Raw genomic sequence first — 25,281 nt, forward strand, 5'->3', positions numbered from 1 at the left:
TATGGGAAAATGGGACTGAATTGTTTAATACTCAAGGACAGAGAAGAGTGTTGAATTGAATTAAGATCTCCTCACAGCTGTAAGGTGGGATAAAACAAATCCTTAAGAGTAACAGCATGGGGGCAGCTAGTGGATAGAGCACTGGTCCTGGAGTCAGGAGGACCTGAGTTCAAATCCAGCCTCTTGATCTAGACACTTAATAATTGCCTAGCTGTGTGACCTTGGGCAAGTCACTTAACCGCATTGCTTTAAATTTTAAAAAAATTTAAAAAGAGCAATAGCACAAGAAATGATTTTATCACTCCAATATTTGAACATTCTTAGAAATAGTTATTAGCTGTAGATGAATCATTGGTTAGAGAATAATAAATCTGTCAGACTAGAAATTTGTGCTATATCACTTAGGGATTTATGTCCCTGAAAAGGATTGTCTGTCCTTGAGTCCAAATTTAGGATTAGGAGTATTTGTATTTTGCTTGTTTTGACCTATTTTCTTAGCAATTGTTTTTTTTTTCTTTTGAATATTTTATTTATTTATTTTGCCAATTACATGCAAAGATAGTTTTCAACATCCATTCTTTTGCAAGTTTTTTTCTCCCTTCTCTTCCCCCTCCCCCCCTCGTGGCAGCAAACGGTTTGATATAGGTTACATGTTACATTCATGTTTAACATATATCCATATTAAGCATGTTGTGAAAGAAGAATTAGAACTAAGGAAAAAACTGTGAGAGAAGAAAAAAGCATAAAAGAAGTTTATAAAGTAAACATGGTATCCTGGGCTCTGCATTCAGACTCCATACTTTTCTTCTCTGGATATGGATGACATTTTCCTTAACAGGTCTCTCAGGATTGTCTTTGATCATTTAGTAATTATTTATGTTTAGCTGCTCCTTCATGACCTAGTGTTTAGCTGCTGCTCTCTTTTCTCTTTTGTGCTCTTGCTACTGTTTTGATCTTTCCCACTTTAATGGTCTACCTCTTTGTTAGGTTGTTACTCCAGGGCATTTGGCAGATCCCTCCAAAAAAGACCTGTTTCCAGAATACTTTAGAAACAATTTAGTATGACCTTGTTATGCTAAGAGATTGAGCTCAATCCCTGCCTCAGTAGACAAGAGCTGGCTTTTGCCCTCACTGCTAAAAAAGTAACTTGACTTGGCAAATTAAACTTAGGTTTCCAATATTCCTGCTTATAGCTTAAGAAGGGGTAATGGGGTTTCCAATATTCCTAGTTATAGTTCTATTAGTCAATGAAATTGAACTCAGTAAATCTCTGACCTTTCATGGTTGTGTCCCCTCCTCCTACTTTGCTTCTGCTTTGTATCAGAACCATTGAGCTGACCCCCCTTCCCTGCCAACTGCATTGTGTTTATGCTTCTTTTTACTAGGGTCTTTGCTAGAAGTTTGGCTCTCCTCTTATAGCAGTGCTGTGGGCTGTGGGTCCCCAGCCCAGTTCCCAGGCAGGTTTTTCAATGATACTTTTTTTTTTTTAAGATTTTTGCAAGGCAAATGGGGTTAAGTGGCTTGCCCAAGGCCACACAGCTAGGTAAATATTAAGTGTCTGAGCCTGGATTTGAACCCAGGTAGTCCTGACTCCAGGGCTGGTGCTTTATCCACTGCACCACCTAGCCACCGCTCCTTCTGTACAGTTCTAATACCCTTTTTCTCTTGAGATGAGCTGTAGTAGTGTATTTATTGAAAAAGGGAAACTGTTCTTTGGTGAAAAGGGCTGGGGGGGGGGGGTTAGTAATTAATCCTTCCCCTGTTGAGAAGAGAGAAGGAAAATGCTTCCCCCATTACCCCTTCTTAAAGAGATGATAGTAGCAGGATCCTCAGAAGAAATGGCTTGGTGAAGTTAGATAAAGCTTGGAATTGTTTTAGAACCTGATAAAAGGATATAGTATTAGGGTGGAGCAGAGAACCACAACCATCCACATTTCTGGTGCCTAACTTGAAGAATATTTATATAAGAACTCATTATTAATGTTATTTTTCCTTTAGAAACTCACAGTTGAGTCAGATTCCTTTAGAAGCAACCTCGGAGGGGCAGCTAGGTGGCACAGTAGATAGAATTTTTGCCCTGAAGTCAGGAGGACCTGAGTTCAAATGCAGCCTCAGACACTTAATTACCTAGCTGTGTGATCTTGGAAAGTCACTTAACCCCATTGTCTTAAATAAAATTTTTTTTTAAAAAGAAGCAACCTCAGGCTAGGAGGGGAATTTGTCTTCTAAAGACTCAGTCTGATATATTATCCTGGTGAGATCATGACAGTGGAGTGCAAGCAGTATCTGGTCCTCTGAACTTGGAAAGGTTTTGAATGTGTGTCCAGTGATGGATTATGGGTTGTCTAAGGACAGCCCACTTGTTCAGAAAGGCTCATCAAAAATTGATAACAGGACAATGACTTATTGAGCCATATCAACTCTTAGACTGTGTGCTGAATTGTAGAGGGGTGATAAGCTATACCACTGGAAAGAATAAACATCCTGAAGAAAAGACAGATACTTCAACAAAGTAAAGCAGAAAGGATCCTGGATTGGGAATCAAAATCTGGGTTGAATATTGGCTTTGCTGTTACCTAGTTATATGACCTGGGCAAGTCACTTGAATTCATTCAAAAAACATTGGTTAAGCATGTAGCACATACTCTATTTAATATTCCTAACATGTATACATGTTGCTCATCCTGTCCCTCACTATAGTAGAACATGAGCCTTTTGAGGGCAGGGAAGGTTTTCTTTGTCTAATTCCCTAGCCCCTGCACAGGACCCAGGAACTCAAGGTTCTTTGGTGCTTTGAAGAGTAATGAATTTCTTCCAACAATAATCCAAAATCTATCACACAAGTATTATCTCCCATATGATAGGAAGCACCTGAATCTCAAAGAACAGATACTTACTCACAGTTAGTTGTACAGCAGATCTCAGTCAGCCTCTCTGGGATGCTTACCCCCAAAGGCCATTCCTCCTTAGCTCTATCTCTGCTCCCTGGCAGTGAACTCAGTTCCACTAAGGTCTCATGCTTGGTATTTGAATGTCTTGTTCAAACTCTTGCCAGATAGTTAAAACATTGTGCTCAGTTGGTTCCTCTGATGTTCCCTTTTCCCCAGTGCCACTAAAAAACTTGAACTTCGGACACTGTATCTCCTTACTTTGCTTCCAAAGTTGTTTTACATTGTCTAAGAACAATGTCTCCCCTCTACACATCAGAGCTAGACATAGGTAGTGCTGTTAATCTCAAACTCCTCAAATGTAGAATTGCTTCCTTCTCTTCACCCAGTTCCTCGGCCTCATGTTCCAGGTTTGTTTTCAGTATCTGCTTTGTGGGCATAATTGATTTCTGAGCCCACCTTCCCTCTAGGGGAGTCAGACAAATGATGGGGAAGGGACCAAAGTTCCCTTTGAAGGACCTGGCTTCAAACCACTTGTGCTACTCATATCCTCTGAGTTCAGTTGCAAATCATTCAGCCTGTTTCCAGATATAAAGTAGAACAGAAAAAGAGGATTTTTATATCCTTTAACTAGAAAGGTCAAAAGGTGAACCTAGAGTATATAAAGAGTAATGAGCTACAAATAGAAGTAAAGGCAAAGCTGCTTATTGAGGGAAAGTATAGTGGGCTGGGTCCAAGCAGACTCCAGCAGTGGGTAGTGGGGAGAGCCTTCCTTCTGTAGGGTATGGGATATAGGAATCAGGGGAGTATGATTGTCATAGAGACAGAGTCATTTGGGCTCTTCATGGAGGATGCATTTTGTTTGGAGTCACCAAGGTGAGATTGAGAGTTGTTTGCAGTTTCTATGGAGGTTAGGCTTTGTTTTCTCAGAAAGTATACTCAACAGGGTTCTCCTGGGCAAGAATGGAATTCTGGCCTAGATCCAACAACTTTAACATAAAAAGGTATTATAAACAATTCAACATCATATTCCTTTCCCTGTTGTCCTTTGGTATATATCAGTCCCTTCACTTCCCTGGGTTCATTTTCCTGGGTCTTATCTCTTTAGTTTTGACCATTCTGTATGTCAGGTCTTCTCTGGCTCTTAGGGTTGGGGGTGGAGGGGAGGGCCAGATGAGCCCAGGGTCATCCTGTCCCAAAGGCATTGCTGCTTCCAGGTAGACTGTTCACAACCAGCTTCTCTTCCTTTCTTCACTTGCTTTTGCTGTCAGGGATTCGTTCAAGAAAAAGATTTTTTTCTCTTTGATTTCTGAAGTCCTTTGAACCACATTTGACCCTGTTTTGCTGTGTGATCTGTCAGTCTTGGGAAGAAGCAGCTGTGATGGTGTGGAAGGGGCAGTGGGGAGGGCCTTTTTCGGATGCTGGAGAGCAGCCAGGTTTGCTTTGTTTTGAGGAGGGTGGGAGTGAGGTGTGAAGGAGGGACAGAAAAGAAGTATTTCCTAAGAATATGCTAGTTTTCTCCTCTTAATTGTGTAGTTACCTATGTCAGTCAGTAAGTGAACATTTATTAAGCAGCTACCCTATAACTGGGACTGCCCTAAGCTACAGGACCTGCCTTAGAGCTTAGAGTCTTCTGGTGAATAATGTGTGCCCAAAGTAGCTATGCAGAGCATAGCACAAGTTAGTGAGGTACTTTGGGCCAGACCTGCATCTCTGACTCAGTTTCTTCACCTGAAAATGAGGGATTCAGTGAGATGATATTTTGTAAAGCCCTTAATACTGGCTGACACAAGGTAGGAGTTTAATAAGTACTTTCTTCCCTAGGTGAAGTATTTTAAAAGTCAAACAGGAGTTTGTATTTTATTCCAAAGGGAAAAGCGAGGCCTGCAGTGTGGAGGAGAGATTGGTTTAGGAGATGGTGGTTGTCTGGGTGGAAAGTGAGTGGGGCATGAAAAGTGTTGTGCAGGGAGAATCAGCAAGACTTGGAACTTAGCAGATCTGCAGGAGTGTTTTGAAGATTCTCCAAAGTTGGGAACTTGAGGGACGAGAAGGGTAGCAGTTCCTTTATTAGAAAGAGAAACTGGGGGCAGCTAGGTGGTGCATTAGATAGAGCACCGGCCCTGGAGTCAGGAAGACCTGAGTTCAAATCCAGTCTCAGACACTTAATAATTACCTAGATCTGTGATCTTAGGCAAGTCACTTAACACCCCCCCCAAAAAAAAAAGAAAGAAAAAGATGCAGGGGAGTGGAGGGAGAGAAGGACTTCTGCTTTAAACCTGTTCTGTTAGCTGCCTTAAGAGTACATCTAGTGCAAAGTAGTCAAGAGGAGTTGATTTTGTGAGCTTAGGGTTCAGGAGGAGTACCAGGACTGGATCTTTACATCTGGGAATACACTGTATAATGATGATGAAACATGTATAGGAAGAAAAAAAAGAAATGGATCTGGGACAGAATTTTGTAGTATGTATACAAAAGCAGAGGATGGTGGGACATGAGGGATGATAGACCTGCCCTTTAGATTATGGGAGAGGGATTTGTATTTTGACTATCTTTGGCATAGAGTATGCTTTAATAATCATGAGAATAGCCATTTCTACAGCAATTTTAAAATTTTGTTGGTCTTTTTTCAATTGGGTCCAATTCTTTGTGACCCCATTTGAGGTTTTCTTGTTGAAAATACTGGAGTGATTTGTCCTTTTCTTTCTGCAGCTCATTTTATGAATAAGGAACTAAGGCAAATGGAATTATGTGACTTGCCCAGTGTCACACAGCTCCTAAGTGTCTGAGGCTAGATTTGAGCTCAGGAAGAGGAGTCTTTCTGACTTCAGTCCTAGCATTCTATCCACTGTACCATTTAGGTGCTTCCATAAACTTTAAGGTTTACAAAAGACATCTCTCACAGTGAATGAAAAAAATTAGCAAGAATTGTTTTGAATGTTATTTTTTCAATTGCATGCAGACATATATTCAGCTTTTGGTAAGCTTTTGAATTCCACACTTTTCTAATATCCTCCTTTCCCTCCTCCCTCCTCATGACAGCAAGTTATCTGATATAGGTTATATGTGTTGTCATGTTTAACTTATTTCCATATTAAACATATTGTGCAAGAAGAGTCAAAAGAGTCGGAACTAAAGGGAAAAAATCCATGAAAAAAAGAGAAACATAAAACAAGTTTTAAAGTGAAAATAGTACACTTTTATTTACATTCAGACTTCATAGTTCTTTTGATGTGAATGGTATTTTCCATCACAAGTCTTTTAGAATTGTCCTCATTCACTGAACTGCTGAGAGGAGCTTGGTCTATCATAGTTGATCATCACACAATGTCTCAACAAACATTTATTAAAATATATGCTAAACTCTGAGGATAAAAATATTAAAAAAGAGAAGACAATATATGAGAGTATTGATCTGGGGAGTCAGTTGGTGAATTCCTGTATAGAACAGTTGACTCTGCTTACAGAAATAGAAAGTAGGGACGGAGATGAACATAATGATGGGAGACCAGATGCCATGATGGCCTAGGTGGACAACTGGATTAGATGTTGAAGTAAATTATGGTCTGGTGTCTAGAACCAGCTAGTAAATATAGTTGCACTCAACTCAATCAAGAATAATTGGGTTGGGGGCAACTAGGTGGCACAGTAGATAGAGAACCAGCGCTGGAATCAGGAGGACCTGACTTCAAATCCAGCCTCAGATGCTTAATAATTACCTTTCTGTGTGACTTTGGGCAAGTCACATAATCCCACTGCCTTGCAAAAAAACAAACAAACAAAAAGAATGATTGGGTTGGATACTCATGACATATACTCCAGAGATAAGTAGATTGGCTTCTAGGGGATTAGAGGCAAGATTTTTGGAGGTCCAAGGAGTATGAATAAGTTTCAGATAGGGAAAATTATAGCAATCATGACCTGGGAGAAGGACTCCATAGCTAAATATGTAGTGGTAAAATATGTGACTCCAAGGGGTCAGTATCATCCTTGACTGACAGAAGAGAAACCTTAGGCTCAAAGAGGGAACATGATTTATGCAAAGTAATAAAGTTGTTTAATGGCAGGGCTAAGATTCAAAATCAGGGGGTCCTAATATCAGATAAAAGGTTCAGTTCTACATCACCTTCTCCATCAGGGATCCAGCTGTTTACCCCCTATTTTGAATAGCCCTAGTGTGAAGAATGCTTGATTGGGCACAGGGACCATAGTTTGCCAATCCTTTTTTCTACCTGAAGGCTTCTGAGATCTCTTCCCCTTTCTACCACTTATTGTATAGTGACTCCTTCATAAATTACTTTGTTTTATGTCTTGTCTGGTTGACTGTGTGCTCCATCAGGGCAGGGTCTGTTTAACTTTGTCTTGTATATTCCCAGCATCTTGCAGAGTGTCTGATAGAGCAGATGTTTAATCAATACTAAGGGATTTATTCTTTCTGCTAATTTTGGTTATTGAATAAAAAGATGATCAGCAGATCCTTGAATTTCATAGCAATTTAAGGAAAACACATCTGGATCTTTGAATTCTGATATAACAAAGAATCCTAAATTTAGATGTAGAAGAGATCTCAGAGGCCATCAGGTTGAGTGTTCCCTTTCCCCTTAACAGAAGGAGGAGTGAGGGCACACATGTTAAATTATTAACCTAGGGTCACAGAGTGCCAGAAACAAGATTCATCCTGACTCCCAAATGTAGAGTAACTATAATAACAGCTTTTATATTGCTTCAAGGTATACAAAACAGTACATATATAACTTGATCCTCACAAAAACCTTCTGAGGTAGATGTTATTGTTCTTATTTTACAGTTGAGGATACTGAGACTGAGAGAGGGCAAGTCACTTAACTAGAGACACAAAGCTAGTAAATGTCTGATACACAAATTGGACTCATTCTTCCTCTCTCTGAGACTAGCCTTCTTTAATAACTTCCCAAAACACAGACAGCAGGAATTACATGGAATCCTGGAACTTCCCATTTAGAGCTGTGGGAGATCTTATTAGAGATTAGTCTAGTCCAGGAATGGTTCTGCCAAGGGTCATTTGGATATTTGTAACATCATATTTGGATAAATATTTAATACATTCATACCTAAAAACTCCTTGATTTATTGAATTTCGAGTCCTGCCTGTGGTTGCCATGGCAGTGCCTAGACCAAATGATTTCTCAGGTCTTTTACACACACTCCCCACCCCAGTCTAGACCACCAGGGAATGGTATCATGGACCTTTATGAATCCTGGCTCTGAATTATTTTATTAAGTTCATGAAATAAAGTATATACAGTTTGGGGTTTTTTAAAGGGCAAGTAGCAGAAATACCAGTGCAAGTCCGAGGTTAGGGTCCTTCATCCAGGCACTGAAGCCACTGAGGTGATGGATCAGGTGAAACCTTTGAGGGCAGGTGGAGGTCTGTGAGCATCCACTTATGTTACATGAGAACTGAGTATATATAGGATTACAAAGAAAGACAATTATGTTAAAATACAGTTGTGAAGGGCAGCTAGGTGGTGCAGTAAATAGAGCAGGTCCTTGAGTCAGGAGGACCTGAGTTCAAATTTAGCTTCAGACACTTAATAATTGCCTAGCTGTGGGACCTTGGGCAAGTCACTTAAGCCTTAAATAAAAATTAAGAAAAAAAGAAATATAGTTGTGAAAAGATTCAAATTTGAAATTAGCCTCTTCTAGCCCCTTCCCTACTCCCCATTCTCTGCGGAGATCACCAGGATAAGATTTTCTAATCTAGTCCAAACTTGGCTGAGACAGCCCAAGTCACATACCCAAAATCATACTTACAGTACATGGTAAAGCCATTGGTGGGGCCCAGATTATAGATTCCTTTATCACAGAGGAGCTATAACTCCCAACTTGTAGGCAAGTCAGACCCTGCTTCTCCATCAGGAACATAGAGATAATACTTGTGTTCCCTTCCTTACAGAATTGATGTATGGAAAACATTTTGTAAACTGTAAACTACCAAGTAAGATGTCCCAAATTTTAGTATACTGCAATTAAGATTTTGGGGACATCCTGTATAAGTGGGAGTTGTTATTGCTTCAGTGATTCATCATCTTATCTCATGGGGACCCCCTCGACTGGTTCAACTGTTCGCTATGCATGCAGCCACTCTCATATGTTACATTTCCCATGTGTAATCTTTCTGGAAATTCTTCAAATTAAATCCATTCAACCACATCTTAGAAATTTTTTAATCTAGATATGTAGTATATTTTGTGGATGCAATTATTATTATTAGCAAATTTGGGGGAAAAGGTGTAAGTTTTTATCCTAGAATCCTAATCTAGCAAAAGTTGAAGGACTCCTTTAGGAATCCAAATTCAAAACTGTCTTTGCTATTAGCAACTACACTTGTGATATTGTCAGATTTGACCCACTGCCTTCTTTGAAATAATCATGAAGTTGATTCTCTGATAAGGGATCTTTCTAGTTTGCTTTAAAGTGTATGGTCACCAAACAAATATGTTTACCTCTCCTATAGTGGGTCAGTATTATATCTCTGTGCAATACATTTTCCTGATCATTATCTGACTTTCATCTGGCCAATCAAATGTAGTTAGGGACTTTGGGGGAGAAATCTTATCATACTATGAAGGCATCTTCTTGGTTTCTTAGGAGGATAGGTCCAGATGGAAATTAGAGAACAGTAAGGGTGAAACCCTGCTTGCTTACTTTACTGTTGGGCTCCAGCTGTTGTGTTTCTTTTATAAAGGGAGGAGGTGAAGTTGCATGAAGTCTTAGTTTAAACATCTTAGTGTACAGGCTTGTGTTATCATGAGAACCACAAAATGAAATGGGGGGAACTGTCTTTCCCCCTCTTCCACCATAATTTAGAAATTATCTTGAATCCACTTGTCTTCCAGTCCCAGCTTTCTGCTTGACAAAGCCAGCAGTATGGGGTACCTTGATTATTAAATAAACTCCATGAGGTTTGAGAAGAACCTGTGTTGTAGCCTTATTTCTGTTCTCTTCAGTAGGGCCCTACACATAGAAGACATAAATAAATGTTTGTTAAACTGATTTGAGTTTAATTCTTGTTACATAAGGTGTCCAGCAGGTGGCAAGAGGGCCCACCATCTGAGTGTCTTCAGCTAGTGATGTTTCTTACCTGTGAGCTGGAGAACCAGAAAGATGAGGATCCTTGAATTTTAAATATTATGATGATAATGTCAACTTCAAAAGATCTCTGAGCTCATCCACTTTGCATCCTCCCTCTGCCCTTTTACATCTTAGTAGACGTTTCTTGAGTCTCTCTGGCCAACCTTCTGGGAATGGACCTCTCCAAACAAATCAGTCCATCAATTAATGAAATGTTTATTAAGCACCTCTATGGGCCAGATATTGTACTAGCCCCCAGCACAAAATCTGGCACATAGGTTTAAAACAATAATCAAATATTGAAATGTCTTGCCCTCGAGGAGCTTATATTCTATCAGTGGAAAGCAGGATTCTCCATTTGGCAAGAAACAGTGTATTAGGGAAAGCTTAAGTTTTGGAGGTGGAGAAGCCATTGGTCCTCAAACTATGGCTTTGCCACACAGCCTGTGTGACCTTGGGGTAGTCTTTTATGCTATCTGGGCTTCAGGTTCCTCATCCATAAAATGAATTGGATAGCCTCTAAGATCCCTTCTACTTCTAAATGCATTTGAGTGAGATGTGATGTTCTCTGAGGATTATATGAGAGATTAAAAACAAAATACATGATGACAAGGGAGAGGACTACAAATAGCTTCTTGGAAGGAGGCACAAGGTAGCATTTGCTCCAAGCCTTGATGGGGCAAGAGGCAGAGGTACACAAGGTGGGAATAATATCAGGCAAACCAGGGACTTTTTAGTCATCTATTTGGTTTGAGTTTGTACCTTGGGCTTTTGTAGTTTGTAGGACCCACCAATGCTTGTGCTCCCCTGCCCTAGCCTTCTAGGCCAAAGTATGAAAATGGGACCAGTAGCTTAGATTCATAGAGCAGTTTTTGAGCATTTTAAGTAAACTTGAATTCCCCACAAGAAGCTCCTGATGACACTGGGCTTTTAAGGGGTTAAATAGTCTGTCTGGAATCACATAGGGTAGGTATCCTTGGTGGAACCAGAGCTCAAGTCTCCTGTGTTCTTTCACTACAGAATGCTGCCTTTTCTAATTGCTGGGGTGCCTCATCAGAACAGGAGGAACAGCATATTGGGGGACAAGAAGGGGAGAATAGGATAGTATATTGGGGGTTCTTTTTTCTTCACCTCAGACTTACAACTTAATGGTTTTTTCCCCCATTTCCAGGCATGCTTGAATATGAACCATCCAAGAGATTTTCAATACAGCAGATACGGCAGCACAAGTGAGTGTTCCTACAAATTTGAGCTTTCTCCCAGGCTTCTCTGCTCGGTAATTGACCACGAACATGTAGAAGTCCCTCAGTCAGCTTTCTCTTTCTCTTAATAGTGTCTTCAAATGAGTATGTGTCATTCCCACTCTTACCCTTCATTCTCCTTCCCATTTTTTATTTTGTGTATTTATATGGGGTTTTCTACTGGTGTTTTAAATTTCTTACCAGAAAATGTCAAATGGAATGATAATAGCTGACATTTGTATGGCACTTGATGTTTAAAAAGGACTTTACAAAATAAATTATCCATATCTCCCTTGATCCTCACATCAGCCTTGTAAAGAAGCTTAATATAAGCAGTACTCCATTTTACTGATGTGGACTCAGGATTGGAGTAAGGGCGTAAAATGACTCGCTCAAGGTCACACAGCTAGTGAGTGATATATTTGGGATTTGAACCTAGGTCATAATCATGCTGTGTTATAGACTGGAAGGGAATGGAGAACATGGAGCAATAGGTGGTTGTTGCAGAGAGGCAATTTTTAGCTCGACATAACAAAACATTTCCTAACAAGGAGAGCAGGCCCAGAGGGGAATCATTTGCCCCAGAAGGTAGTGGGTCCTGAGTCATGGAAGAGTTGACAGGTTGGAACCCAGGCAGAGAGGAACTATGTGACTTTTCCAGGGCCACATAGCTAATTTATAACAAGGCCAAGAATCACATCAAACCAAGTCTTGGGACTCTCAAGTCTGGTGCTATTTTCCTGTGAGACAAAAATGATATGCTTTCACATATACATATATATGTGATGTGGATTATGAGAGGGGGAAGGGAGGATGTGAGTGAGAGAGGAAAATAAGCCCTACAGATTTAATGTTACCAGATGCTTAGATTGTCTTAATAGTTTCGTTAGTGGATTGTTTAAGCAGGAAGGTAAACTTCTCCCAAGACGATGCTGCATTACCAGTTGTTGCCCTCTTTAATATTAAGTCGGTTAAAATGGATAGGGAAAAGTAGACTAGAATTAAGACATTTCATAGGCCTGAGTCAAAATGGATCTTTACTTATTTCCATCCTACTTTTCCCAACTTTTCCTTAACTTTCTTAGTTGGATCTCATCCTTGTCCTCCTGCTAACTTTAGATCTTCCCTAAAGTCTTCTTGTAGAACAACTTTCTGATCTATCTTTCAATGATCTCATCCCCTCCAGTGGTTTCAGTTAACATCTTTTTAGATGACTTAAAGGTAGACAATCCTAATATCATGTGCTCCCTTTTTCTACTTGAGTCTTCCATTAGTATCTCAAATTCAACACGTCCCCTCTCTTGTTTCTCACCACAAACTATAGTGACAAACTATCTGCCCTTCCTCCATAGTTCCTTCTGTTGTGGCCACCACCATCTTTCTGGTCATCAGTGTTCACAGGAACTCAGGAACAAATCCTCCATGATCCTTCCCTCTTCCTCCCCCCAGATCAGATCAGTTGCCAAGTCTTGCCAGTTCTGCTTGGACACTACCATATATCTCTTTTCTCCTTTATTTGAAATTCTTTTGCAAGTTGTCTCAACTGCCTTCTAATTTGTTTCTTTGTTTCTAATTTCTTTCTCCAATCCATCCTTTCTACACAGCTTCTAAGATCAAAGCATCTTCATGTTACTCCTCTGTTCAAAAATCTTTTACTTGCTATCTACTCCCTCTAATTTAAACTAAAATCCGTCCAGCTTGGCTTCTAAAGCCTATCATCAGTCTAACTTTCAGCTGTTTCATTTTACCCAACTTTATTAACTGTGTGTACTAAACAGATTGGCTGATTGTTTGTTCCCCCAGCTTAGCATTCCAACTTATGCTTCTGGGCTTGGACTTGTATCTCTGGAATGCCCTCCTTCTTCATCTGTACCTCTTTGAGTCCAGGAATTTTTGATTAGCTACTCCCCTTGAAATGCCCTCCCTCTTCATCTCCACCTACTGCCTTTCCTAACTCAGATGCTGCCACCTTTTGTAGTAAATCCTCTCACCACCAACCACCAACCCCCACCTCAAGATCTTGCATTTCTTTACCTGTAAATCATGTATGTTCCTTTATAGAATGAAAGCTTAATTCCCAGCACACAGAACCATCCCTTCGTTATTTAAGGTGCTAAATATATGTTTGTCAAATTGAATTACAGGCTTGAATTCGTTTAGATAGAGACCTTAAATGGACCTTAAAGTTCATCTAGACTCTCACCAGAAATCCAGGAACTTTTTTTTAATGCTTTGATAACTACATTTCAATATAATTGGAGATCATTGTAAATTTTTTGCTTTTCATAACAATATTCTGAGAATTGGATCCTTAAATCTCACTAGATTGCTGAAAAGATCCATAGTACACAAAAAAGTGAAGAAGCCTTGACTTAAAGTCCCTTTGGTGCAAGTGTTCATTAAGCACCAGGCTTTAGTTGCTGGGAACACAAGGAAGAGAATGAACCCTGTTCTCATGGAGTCTTCATTTCAATAGGGAAGACAACAAGCACATATATAACATGCCTATACAATGTGAATATAAAACAACTCAATATACACATATTCAAAATAGTCAAATACTTGGGGGGTGGGGTGGAAGACCAATAAGAAAGACTCATGCAGAAGATAATGCCTGAGTTACATCTTAAAGGAAGAGAGGGACTCTGGGAGGTAGACCCGTGGCAGGGAGTGAATTTCCAGCATCTTATCTAGTACAAAAGGCAGAAGTTGCAGAAGATGGTATGCTATGGAGAAGGAAAAAACCGAGATTGGATCAGCTGGATTCCTGACTACAGAGACTGCCAAGACCAGTTCAGCAGTGGGGAAGCGGAGAGACTAAACACAAGAGCAAGCCCCTAGAGTTGAATGAGTTGGGGAGAACCCTGGTCAGATCTTCCCTTTCAGGAAAACAGAGTCCTGGAGAGTTAAATGCTACAGACTGTAGAGCCTGGGTGGGGAGGGGGGGTAGTGGTCTCAGAAGTTGGTTCAGTGAGTTGCCATGCCCCAAAAGCAGGGTTTCTTTTCATGACCCACCTTCATTAAGCATGGAGACACTTAACTAATCTGATCTGGGTCTGACAAATGGAAAGAGTTTGTTGTCAGATCTGTACCCCCAAAGGTACTTCAGCCTTGGCAGAAATGCCTAAGTTTGTGTTCTGCTAGCATAAGAGGCCTTCCCAACATGTGAAGCATAGGAGGCACAGAACAGCAAATGACTTCATCAAATAGTCCCTGTTTGAACTGGGATTGTGGAGAACTTAAATTTCTGATTTAGCATTTTGGTCACTCTGGAGCATCATAGAACAGGCATGATCATGGAAGTCATAGGATGGGAAGCCCCTCTATGGAGCTAGGTAAGCCACTGGTCTGTAGCTCAGCTGGGCTGCCTGTTTGGCAAAAAGGCTCACAGACTCATCTGTGTCATATCTGTATTTGCCGCTAGAGTTTTGAGTGTTCCCTTGAGGAATTCAGCCTTATAATCTCTTGGGAAGTCATCCCTCCTGGCACTCATCTGTTGAGACAGCTCTTTCTTTTCTGCCCCTTTTTTGGTCTGGCTTCAGTTTTAAATAGGTTATACAATTTCAGAGTGTATGACTGGTCCAACTCCAGAGTGTTTTCTTATTTGAAGATCCTCTTCCCTGTGTTCTCAGCTTTTCCACTACTCCCATTTTCTTTTGCCCTTTGCCCCTCTCTAGACCCAGTGACTATCTCCAGGGGAGCAGGGACAACATGCTGGGTATGGGGGTGATAGAGTAGTGGTAAGACAGTGCAGTACTCCTAAAGGCAGTGGACTAGATTTTGGAGTCTTGGGGCCTGGATTCAAATCCTAACTCTGCCACTTTCTGACTAAACAGGTCACTTCATCATCCTATATAAAATGAGGGTTTGGACTAAATGACCCTAAGGTCTTTTCTAAGGTCTTCTATGAACCACCAACCATTGAACAAAGGAAATAGGTATCTGCTACCTCTTTGCTTTCCTTTCATTTTCTTCATCAAAATAGGATATTAAAAATCATGATATAGAGCTAAAGAGGATCTCGGAAGCCATCTCTCATCTAACACTTGAGAAAACTGAGGCTATGAGAAAGGGGTGACTTGCCCTAGGATCATATAGGTAGGAAAGAGCGGGCACTTGAGCACGTAGAACATTGAGGCCCAAGTTTTCCTGGTTCCAATTGTTGTATGCTTTTCACTACACTGTCCTGCCAGCCCCCAACTTCTGCTTGAAGACTTCCAGGGATGGGGAGCTTAACCTCCTTCAAGGTAGTCCATTTTATTGTTGTGGGCTTCTGGTTGTTTTGCCATTACTGAGCTGAAATCTGACTCTTTGTAACAATTGCTCCACTGTAACTGAGCAGAATAAGTCTATAATCACTCCTAAATATGGCAGCTCTTCACATCTTTGAAGGCAATGATTTCAGTACTCCCTCCTCACCAATCTTCTCTTCAGGTTCAACATTCTCAGTTCTTTCACCTGATCCATATATGTCTGACACAGACTCCAGGCTCCTCCTAGACCATCAGTGTGAGGCCCATGGGGTTTGGAGTTGGGGAGGTAGGGAATGGATCTTGGCAGGTGGGATTGAAATTATTCAGTTCAAATTTTCAAGTATTAGAGCTTATTTACCAGCAGCGGGACACATGTTGGGGGGATGTCCATGAATTTGATTCTAGCATTCTCCTGCCTGATAGCAAAAAAAAAATTGCAACATTTCCCAGTTGGGGCCCCAAAGACTCTCCGGGTAGGCAGAGCTTGCAGGAGAGTGCAAACGGAGATGCTGGCCCCAGGGACTGAAAACCTCACACGTTTGGAAGGACAGGATCGCTTTCCTCTTCATTGGGCTCAGCTGCTGCTGCAGCCAAAGCTGCTTTTCTTCCCAGAACACCTCCTTACAAGGCTGAGGTGCCCTGGACATGCCTCCTGGATTGGCACAAATGGGTTTCAGGGAACCCCTCTCAGTCTCAAGTTTGATATGGCCTCTGAATGACAAAGGTCTCTGGCTTTGCCCCTTCCCTCTCCACTAAGCTCTTCTATTATTTTTCATGCTGGTTCACAAGGAGGGATTTGAGACTCCAACACTTGTCCTGGAAGTAGGGTGGGTTTCACTTTACGTCAGCTGCAATCTGTGGCCTTCTTGATCACAGTCCCCAGATCCTCTACTGCCTCTTTGTGCTTTAGATTGGCAGCTCTGGAAAGTGAATTCCCCTTGGGATGCAGTTGGGGTAAACTGGTTGGTGGATAGCAAGCAAACATTGGCCAACTTGCTCCTTTTAAGGAAAAGGTAAATCTACCCGTGATTCTACAGTGAGTGATCATTTTGAGAGTCCTCCCTTTTTAGCTTTTAATGTGTTTTGCTTAGGAAAACTTAGTTAGTCTAGACAATACTGCTTTAGTCCTCAGAGCATCAGTTAATGGTTTTGTGTGAAATGAGCTGCTTGAGAAAAAGACTCAGATTTCTGGTTTTCATTTACCACATAAAATCCTTTATCTTAAGAATTCACCAGCACCAGAAAATCCATATGCAGAGATGTAAATCCCTTATCTCACCTGCCTTCCTACCATGAGCTATTCAGTCTTCTTGCCAGTTGAAAGGCTAAAGAGTTATCTAATTTTGCAGCAGCCCAAATTGGGCCCCCCACACTGGAAATGTGTCCCCTCTGAGGTCAGACACCTCTCTGGGGTCTCCCGGCAAGAAGAGGGTGACAGGGAGATAATGTATGGCTCCACCATAGCAGTGACAGCCTCTGTTCCTTCTTCTGGGCTTTGTTAGTCAAGAGGCAGCTGCTGCCTTGGGGAACTTTGCTTCCATGACTCTCCTGGAGCACTTGAAAGAAAATTGAAAGTGATGGGGGCGAGGCTGGATTCGCCATCAGTCCCTGTTTCCAAGACAACAGTCTTGCCTTTGTCTCCTTCATTTTCTCAGTCCCAGGCAGGCACGATTATGCTGCTTGCTCACTCTGGAGCTGGGGGAGGGGGTGACCCAGTGGTCCTGTAGCATCTATTGTAATTGTTATGCTATCAATTATATATATATATATATATATATATATATATATATATATATATACACACATATATAATATATATAGACATATAGACACATACACATATTTATCTTTACAACTACATGCAAAGATAGTTTTCAACTATTGTTTTTTGCAAGATTTTGAATTTCACATTTTTCTCTCTCCTTTCTCTCCCCCTTCTCCCAACAGAAAGCAATCCAGTAATATAGGCTATACATGTATAACAATGCTAAACATAGAGCCATATTAATCATGTTGTGCAAGAAGAAATCAAGTCAAAACAGGGAAAAACATTAGAAAGAAAAAAACAATACATAAGACAACTTCTAAAAAGGAAGATAAGAAGCTTTGGTCTGCATTTAAACTCCACAGTTGCTTCTCTGGATATGGATAGTACTTTCCATCACAAATCTTTTAGACTTGTCCTTGATCACTGTACTGCTGAAATGAACAAATCCATCATAGTTGATCATCACTGAGTGTTACTATTAGTGTGTATGATATTCTTCTGGTTCTGCTCACTTCACTCAGCATCAATTCGTGCAAATCTTTCCAGGCTGTTGTCAAGTCCCATCCCTCATGATTCCTTATAGACTCATAGTGTTCCAACGCATGCATACATATACCACAGTTTGTTCAGCTATTCCCCAATTGATGGGCATCCTCTAGATTTTCAGTTGTTTGCCACTACAAACAGAACTGCTATGAATATTTTTGTACATGTGAAGTTTTTACCCTTGATCACGATCTCTTCAGGATACAGACTCAGTAGTGACTTTGCTGGATCAAGGGTATGCACAGTTTTATTGACCTATGGGCATAATTCCAAATTGCTCTCTAAAAGGGTTGGATCAGTTCACCACTCCAGCAACAGTACAGTAGTGTTGGAGCTATCAATCTTTTTTATTTATTTATTTATTTATTTTTTAGTTTTTGCAAAGCAAATGGGATTAAGTGGCTTGCCCAAGGCCATATAGCTAGGTAAAAAGGGGCTATCAATCTTAAAAAGACTTTGTCAACCCATGCCCCAACCACCCACTAAAAGCAAAGGTGTACCCTTCCCCCTTCGTAGTGGTTGTTTCTGCTCATCTGTGATGGCAAGCCAAGTGTTCTTGGGGCAAACTGTACATCTGTGAAGATGCTGACCTTCAGCTCTTTATTCCTTAAATAAGTGTAGTGATCTCTAAGGTCATTTTTAGTTCCAAATCTGTCATCTTTGTCCTTTTCCTTTTGGATCTGATTTCCCTATTTTGTCCCAAAAGTTGAGGGTCTTCGTTCCTTTAGAGAGTGTGTGTTTCTGTGTCTTTGACTGTATGTATGGACGTGTGCAGAGAAAGAAAGATCCTTGAATGCCTGACCTTTAACCTTTTCACATCCTATACCCTTTGGCAAATGAGTTCTGTCTATGACCTTGGGGTAGATCTTGCTGAGAGAGCATCTGGAAAGCATTTGTTGAGGTCTCAATGATGAAGGATTTATCCCCTAACAGCTAAGACTATGGGTGGCATGGAAAAGGGCAGAAGTGAACTGTAGCTTTTGTTTGATATTAATATTACCCAGTGACTCAGAAGTCTTTACTCAGGAAAGCCATGAAGGGAGCAGAAGGGAAGATGGGGAGCTAGGTAAAAGTGATACAATTCAGAGATTCTGGATGCAACCAAGTTAGTTCAGTTAGCCTGACACTAAGCCCTTAGGTAAGCCCTTAGGTAGCTCACAGAGGGCCTGAAACCTCCTCTATTTTTGTAGTATTGACAGATTAATAATCCTTCTTGCATTTGGAAGTGACAGGCCCCAAACTGCTTCTCTAGTGACTTTCTGTGCTGTAGAGGAGGAGCAAGAATGCCTTAAAATGAATAAGGAAGTTCTGATGTAAAAAGAATAAGGGTTTGATTTATAATTGTATGAGCTGCCAGATGAAAAGTACTCATTAAATGCTGATTTCTCTTGCCATTCCTGCCTCCCTGGCAAGATTTCATTTCTTGTCAACTGGAAGATTTTTCAATTCCTATGACTCTTTGAACAAAGGTACCCTCTGGTTTTTGTTGAGCCACCAGTCTGACTGGGTGCCATTTCAATTAATTGGTTTTGTGGAGTGGTAAGAGTTACTGGGTCTATGTGTAACACTTTCCCACCCATCCCTATGGTCCTTTTTTTCCATTTCTTTCTGCCTACCCAACCATGTGTCTAAAGAGTTAATTTTAGTAAAATCACTTTAATACTTTAGGAATAGTATAGAGGGGGGGATAAGTATAGTCAAGAGACATAGAATTCTAATCTCAATATGTTGAAGTCATTTTCCAATCTTATGTTCACTTTTTCCTTCTGTAAAATGAGGCCCTTAGTCTATTAAAGTAATGCAAGAACCTTTCCTGCTTGGACATTTGGTGTTCTGATGGTCCTCTGAGCCCCTGACAATTTTATGGAACCTTCTACCAGTGTCATTCTGTGATTTCCCCTAACACTTTATTGCCTCTCCACCTTTGCATGTAAGACCTTATGATAAATGAGGGTTTGGGAATCAAGAGAAATCCCTTTCCTGTATCAAGAGTGAGACTCATCTGACTGTTATGTGAGGCACCCTCTCTTCCCTTTCATTCTCCCTCATCTGCTTAGGTCCTTTGACAGTCACTCCAAATCCCTCCAGCTTTGCTTGCAGTTAATTCTGTTTGACCTTTGATTTTGGCAATGTTCACAATCGAAAATTGGAAGATAGGAGATTATAGTTTTGTGAGTGTGTGGGTTCTTTAAACCTTTTTTTAATAAGATAACAAATTCAGACTTTGGGGCAGAAAATTGCCTTCTGGGGCCTAATGTAAAAATCCTCTTCCTTCCCATAAACCACTACATTTACCCTGGCAAAGAATGGCTGTGACTTGACTATAAACTTTGGAATCTGGCTGACCTGATGGAAATGACTTAAAGGAACTATGCCTATGCTAGAGGTCAACTTTCCTAAGGAATCACTTAGAGGTCAAAAAATAAACTTCTTGAAATACAACCCATCCTATGCCACTCAGCAGAGGCTGCCCTCCATTGAGCACTGGCAGGGGAGAAACAGGCAGAGGTTTCCAAATGGTCACTTTCTCCTGGTTCACTTGAGTGAATGCTAATAGACCATCTCCATATTGAATGAACCAAGACCTTGTTTCTATGGTACTTGTCACCATGGCATCCAGCAAAGTATCATGGTATCTAGGTGAGCTGATAAGATAAGCCTGTTAAGCAGAAATGCAAATACAGAAGGAAACAGGCTGTGTTCCCTTTCTCCTCTCTAGAGGCCTGACTGCAATGTTAGAAGATGGTGGGTAGGAAAGGAGGGGAGGACTCCCTGAGGATAACTGTAGGAGATGAAGTTCTGTCTCCTCCCATATCCTAAGGCCTCAGGAAGCTTTTTCCTGACACTTGAGTCCACAGCTTGGTTTAGGTCACTGGCACTTTAGGCCAACACACAGCTTCCCAGTAAATAACACTATAGATACCAGGTGTTGGAGTCTCCTTTTTTTAATCTGGAGATCATCCCTCCTACTGGTCTCTTTGTAGTTAATTAAATCCCCCTCTTGGTCAGTGCTATCTTCATTAACATAAATACATATGGAAATATTTGAGTTGTCCCTGAAGAGGACATGAATGAATGGTTTCAGCAGCCCAGATGGCTCTGTACAGACCGATGATTAACTGGCCTGCTTAAATCAGACAGAAGGGTTAGCCAGAGAAATGGGGGTCAGCTCCCATATCCTAGGATCTCTGCCCTTTACTAGTTCCCTGGCTAATCCCCAGGGAGTTTCTTTCTAGCAACTCCCTTCATTACTGTAGTCAACTTCTCTCCCTCTTTCTTAAGGATGACATGTAGTTTTTAAAAGGAAAAGAAAAATCCACATTTCCTTTTTTTTTAAGAGCTTCAGAACCAGGGGCACTAATTGTACAAAATAATAGCTGAAATTCCTCTTTTCAAAGAACTTGCGACAACTTTATGAAATCAATATTGTTGGAGATTATCCCCATTTTGTTTTTGTTTTTTTTCCAGTTGTGTAACTTTGGGATCCCATTTGGGGTTTTCTTGGTAGAGATCCTAGACTGGTTTGCCATTCCTTCTCCAGCTCATTTTACAGGAGAGAAAACTGAGGCAAACAGTGTTGAGTGTCTTGCCTGGGGTCACATACAATTAGCACATGTCTGAAGCTGAATTTGAATTCAGGAAAATTAGTCTTCCTGATTCCACACTCCATCCACCGCACCACCTAGCTACTGATTGGGTCCACTTTAAATTTATGTTGGATAATTTCTTATAAGGCAATCTTTTTACATCTCCCTAATTAACTCACCACTCACTCAACACAAATATACCAAACTTTTAACATCTCTTCAAAAACCTCCGGTGACTTCTCCACCCTCTCAGCTATTGACTCATATTTCTTCTCCCTTCGTGGCTAAACTCCTTCAAAAGGTCATATAAAATAGGTGCCTCTGCTTCCTTTCATTCTTTTTTTAACATTTGACAGTCTGACTTCTGATCTTATATACAACTAAAATGCTTTCTCCAATGTCAAAATTCAGTGACCTCTTCTTAATCCTCATCTTCCTTGATCACTCATTCTACAGCATTTGACATTGTTATTCATGCTCTTCTCCTTGATATTGTCTTATCTCTGTTTTCTGTGATACTATTCTTTCTTAGTCTCTTCTTACCTATCTGACCTGTCCTGCTAAACCTCCTTTGCTGGATCTTCATCCTGCAAAAGTCATACCCATTTTTTGAAGGAGTCCTACAGGACTTCTTTGTCCTCTTCTCTTTTCCCTCTATATTGTTTATTTTGGAACTGCTAGGTGGTGAAGTAGAGAGAGTACTAGTCCTTGGAGCCAGGAAGACTCATTTTCAAATCTAGCCTCAGACACACTCAGCTGTGTGATCCTGACCAAGTCACTTAACCCTGTTGCTTCAGTTTCCTTCTCTAAAGTGAGCTGGAAAAGGAAATGGCAAATCAATATCTTTGCCAAGAAGACCCCAAATGGGGTCATGAAGAGTCAATGGCTGAAAATGATTAAACAAATATTTCATTTGGTAATCTCATCAGCCTTTTTGGATTCAAATATCATCTCTATTCAGACATTCTCAAATCCACCATTTATGCTATTTATGAAGTTGTTTATCGGCCAAAGACATATGGTGCATCTCAACTACTCCGTGCTGATGGATCCACATTGATTAACAATAAGGACTTGGTCCTAGAGAGATGGACTGAACACTTCTGTAGTGTTCTTTTTTTTTTTTTAATTTTATATAAGGCAAAGAGGTTAAGTGACTTTCCCGAGGTCAAACAGCTAGGCAATTATTAAGTGTTGGGCTGGATTTGAACTCGGGTCGTCCTGACTCCAGGGCTGGTGCTCTATCCTCTGTGCCATCTAGCTGCCCCAACTTCCTTAGTGTTCTTAACAGACCATCATCAATCAGTGCAGAAGCCATTGACTTGCTTACCTCAAGTTAAAGTCATTCATTCATTCCTTAGCTGAAGTTCCAACTATAGAAGAGGTTTTGAATGCTATAAGGCTCCTTTTAAGTGGCAAAGCACTTGGTGCTGATTCTATTCTAGCTGAGATCTACAAGGTGGAGGGTCCACTTCTTATCCAAAAACTGACTGAAATTTTCCAGGTTATATGGCATGAAGAGGTTATCCCCCAAGAATTCAAGGGCACCTCCATCATCCATCTCTATAAAGGTAAAGGGAATAGATTGTCCTGTGACAATCACAAGGTATTTCTCTTTTAGTCATTGCTGGTAAGATTCTTGCCAGGAGTTCTTCTCAATAGGCTGATCCTTGATCTGAAAAATGGGTCACCTTCCTGAGAGCCAGTGTGGCTTCAGAAAGGGTCGAGGAACAGTCAGTATGTTGTTTGCTGCCCAACGACTCCATGAAAAATGCCAGGAATAGAACAGAAGTGTGTATATACAACATTTGTAGATCTGACCAATGTCTTTGATAGTGCCAGTCATAAGGGTTTATGGAAAATTATGTCAAAATTTGTTTGCCCAGAGTTCATCTGTATTATACGTCAATTTCATGATGGTATGCTTGGCCGAGTTCTGGATAGTGAACAATGCTCCTGAGATCTTCCAGTCATCAATGGAATGAAGAAAGGATGTGTCCTTGCTTCCATACTTTTTAGCATGATATTTTCAACCATGACATCAAATGCTTCACTGAAGATGAACATGGCCTCAAATCATCTACTACTGATGGCAAATTCTTCAACTTCAAAAGGCTACAAGCCAAGACCAAAGTTGATGCATGATTTTCTGTTTGCAGATGACTGTGCACTTAGTGCAGCCTCTTAAGCTGAGATGTAGCAAAGTATGGATCAATTGTGCTGCTTGTGCTCATTTTGGTCTAACACCAAGAAAACCCAGGTACTCCATCAGCCAGCACCACACCATCCATATGTGGAACCTTCAATTCCAGCAAATGGAGAAGTTTTGATTGTTGTGGACAAGTTCATTTACCTTGGCCGTGTACTTTCCAAGGAGGTACATATTTAACAATGAGACTGATACTTGTATTGCCAGAGCTGACTCAGTATTTAGGAAGCTCCAAAAAAAAAAAAAGTGTGGGAGACAGTTGACAAATGGTCAAAGGATATGCAGAGGCAATTTACAAATGAGGACATTAAAGCAATTCATAGTCATGTGAAATACTACTCTAAGTCTTTACTGATGAGAGAAATGCAAATTAAAGCATCTCTGAGGTACCACCTCATATGACCAGAAAGGACAATAATCAATGTTGGAGAGGATGTGGGAAATATGGGACACTAATGCATTGTTGGCGGAGCTGTGAACTCATCCAACCTTTCTGGAGGGCAATTTGGAATTATGCCCAAATAAAAATGTGCATACCCTTTAATCAAGCAACACCACTACTGGGAATATACTCTGAAGAGATGATGAAAAAGGGTAAAAACATCACTTGTACAAAAATATTCATAGCAGCCCTGTTTGTTATAGCAAAGAGTTGAAAATTGAGCAAATGTCCATCAATTGGGGAATGGATGAACAAATTGTGGTACATATACATTGTGGAACATTACTGTTCTATTAGAAACCAGGAGGGATGGGAATTCAGAGAAGCCTGGAAGGATTTGCATGAACTGATACTGAGCAAGATTAGCAGAACCAGAAGAACACTGTACACCCTAACAGCAACATGGGAGTGATGATCAATCTTAATGGACTTGCTTATTCCATCAGTGCAACAATCAGGCACAATTTTAGGTTTTCTGTGATGGAGAATACCATCTGTAGCCAAAGAAAGAATTCTGGAGTTTAAACAAACACCAAAGACTATTACCTTTCATTTTTTAAAAACCATTATATTATTATGTAATCTTGCTATTTCTTATATTTTGTTTTTCCCTTAAGGATATGATTTCTCTTTCAACACATTCAACTTTAATCAATGTATAGCATAGAAACAACGTAAAGACTTATATACTGCCTTCTGTGGGGAGTGGGGGGAGGGAAGCAAGAGTAGGAAAAAATTGAAAAATTCAACAATAAATAAATTAGGGGAAAAAAAGTGTGAGAGAAAGGTATTAGACTAACTACAAAACTGAAGGTCTACAGAGCCATTGTACTGACCTCATTGCTATACACCTGTGAAACCTGGACAGTCTAACAGCACCATCAGGAAACTGAATCGCTTCTATTTTAATTGTTTTAGGAAGATTCTGAAGGTCATCTGGCAAAAGAAGATACTAGACACTGAGGTCCTTTCTCAAGCTAAACCGACTAGCATTCCAGCATTACTACAGAGAGTGCAACTACAAATGGGTTGTACATGTTGTTAGAATGTCAGACATATGCTTGCCAAAAAAAGCTATTTTATGGAGAACTCAGACAGAGCAAGTGCTCACAAAGGGGTCAGAAGAAGTGATACCAAGACACCCTGATGGTCTCATTGAAGAATTTTAGAATTAGATTGTATAGGATGGGAGACACTGGCACAGGACCTCCCAGCATGGTGTGCCCTTATTAGTAAG

General features: G+C 40.5%; 1 protein-coding gene across 7 annotated transcripts in view; it reads left to right on the plus strand.

The window, feature by feature from the left end:
• STK11 (serine/threonine kinase 11) overlaps window positions 1–25,281 on the plus strand; it is a 178,549-nt gene that overhangs the window by 106,072 nt on the left and 47,196 nt on the right. For all 7 annotated transcript variants that reach the window (XR_012472088.1, XM_074204528.1, XM_074204529.1 and 4 more), the window contains one exon: window positions 11,170–11,227. Coding sequence is in view for 6 of the 7 variants with exons in the window: in XM_074204528.1 (XP_074060629.1) it covers window positions 11,170–11,227 (58 nt within the window). In the remaining variant the exon portion in view is untranslated. The remainder of the gene's footprint in view (window positions 1–11,169; window positions 11,228–25,281) is intronic.

The sequence above is a fragment of the Macrotis lagotis genome, chromosome X, assembly GCF_037893015.1.
Source record: "Macrotis lagotis isolate mMagLag1 chromosome X, bilby.v1.9.chrom.fasta, whole genome shotgun sequence".
NCBI classification, from domain to species: Eukaryota; Metazoa; Chordata; class Mammalia; order Peramelemorphia; family Peramelidae; genus Macrotis; species Macrotis lagotis.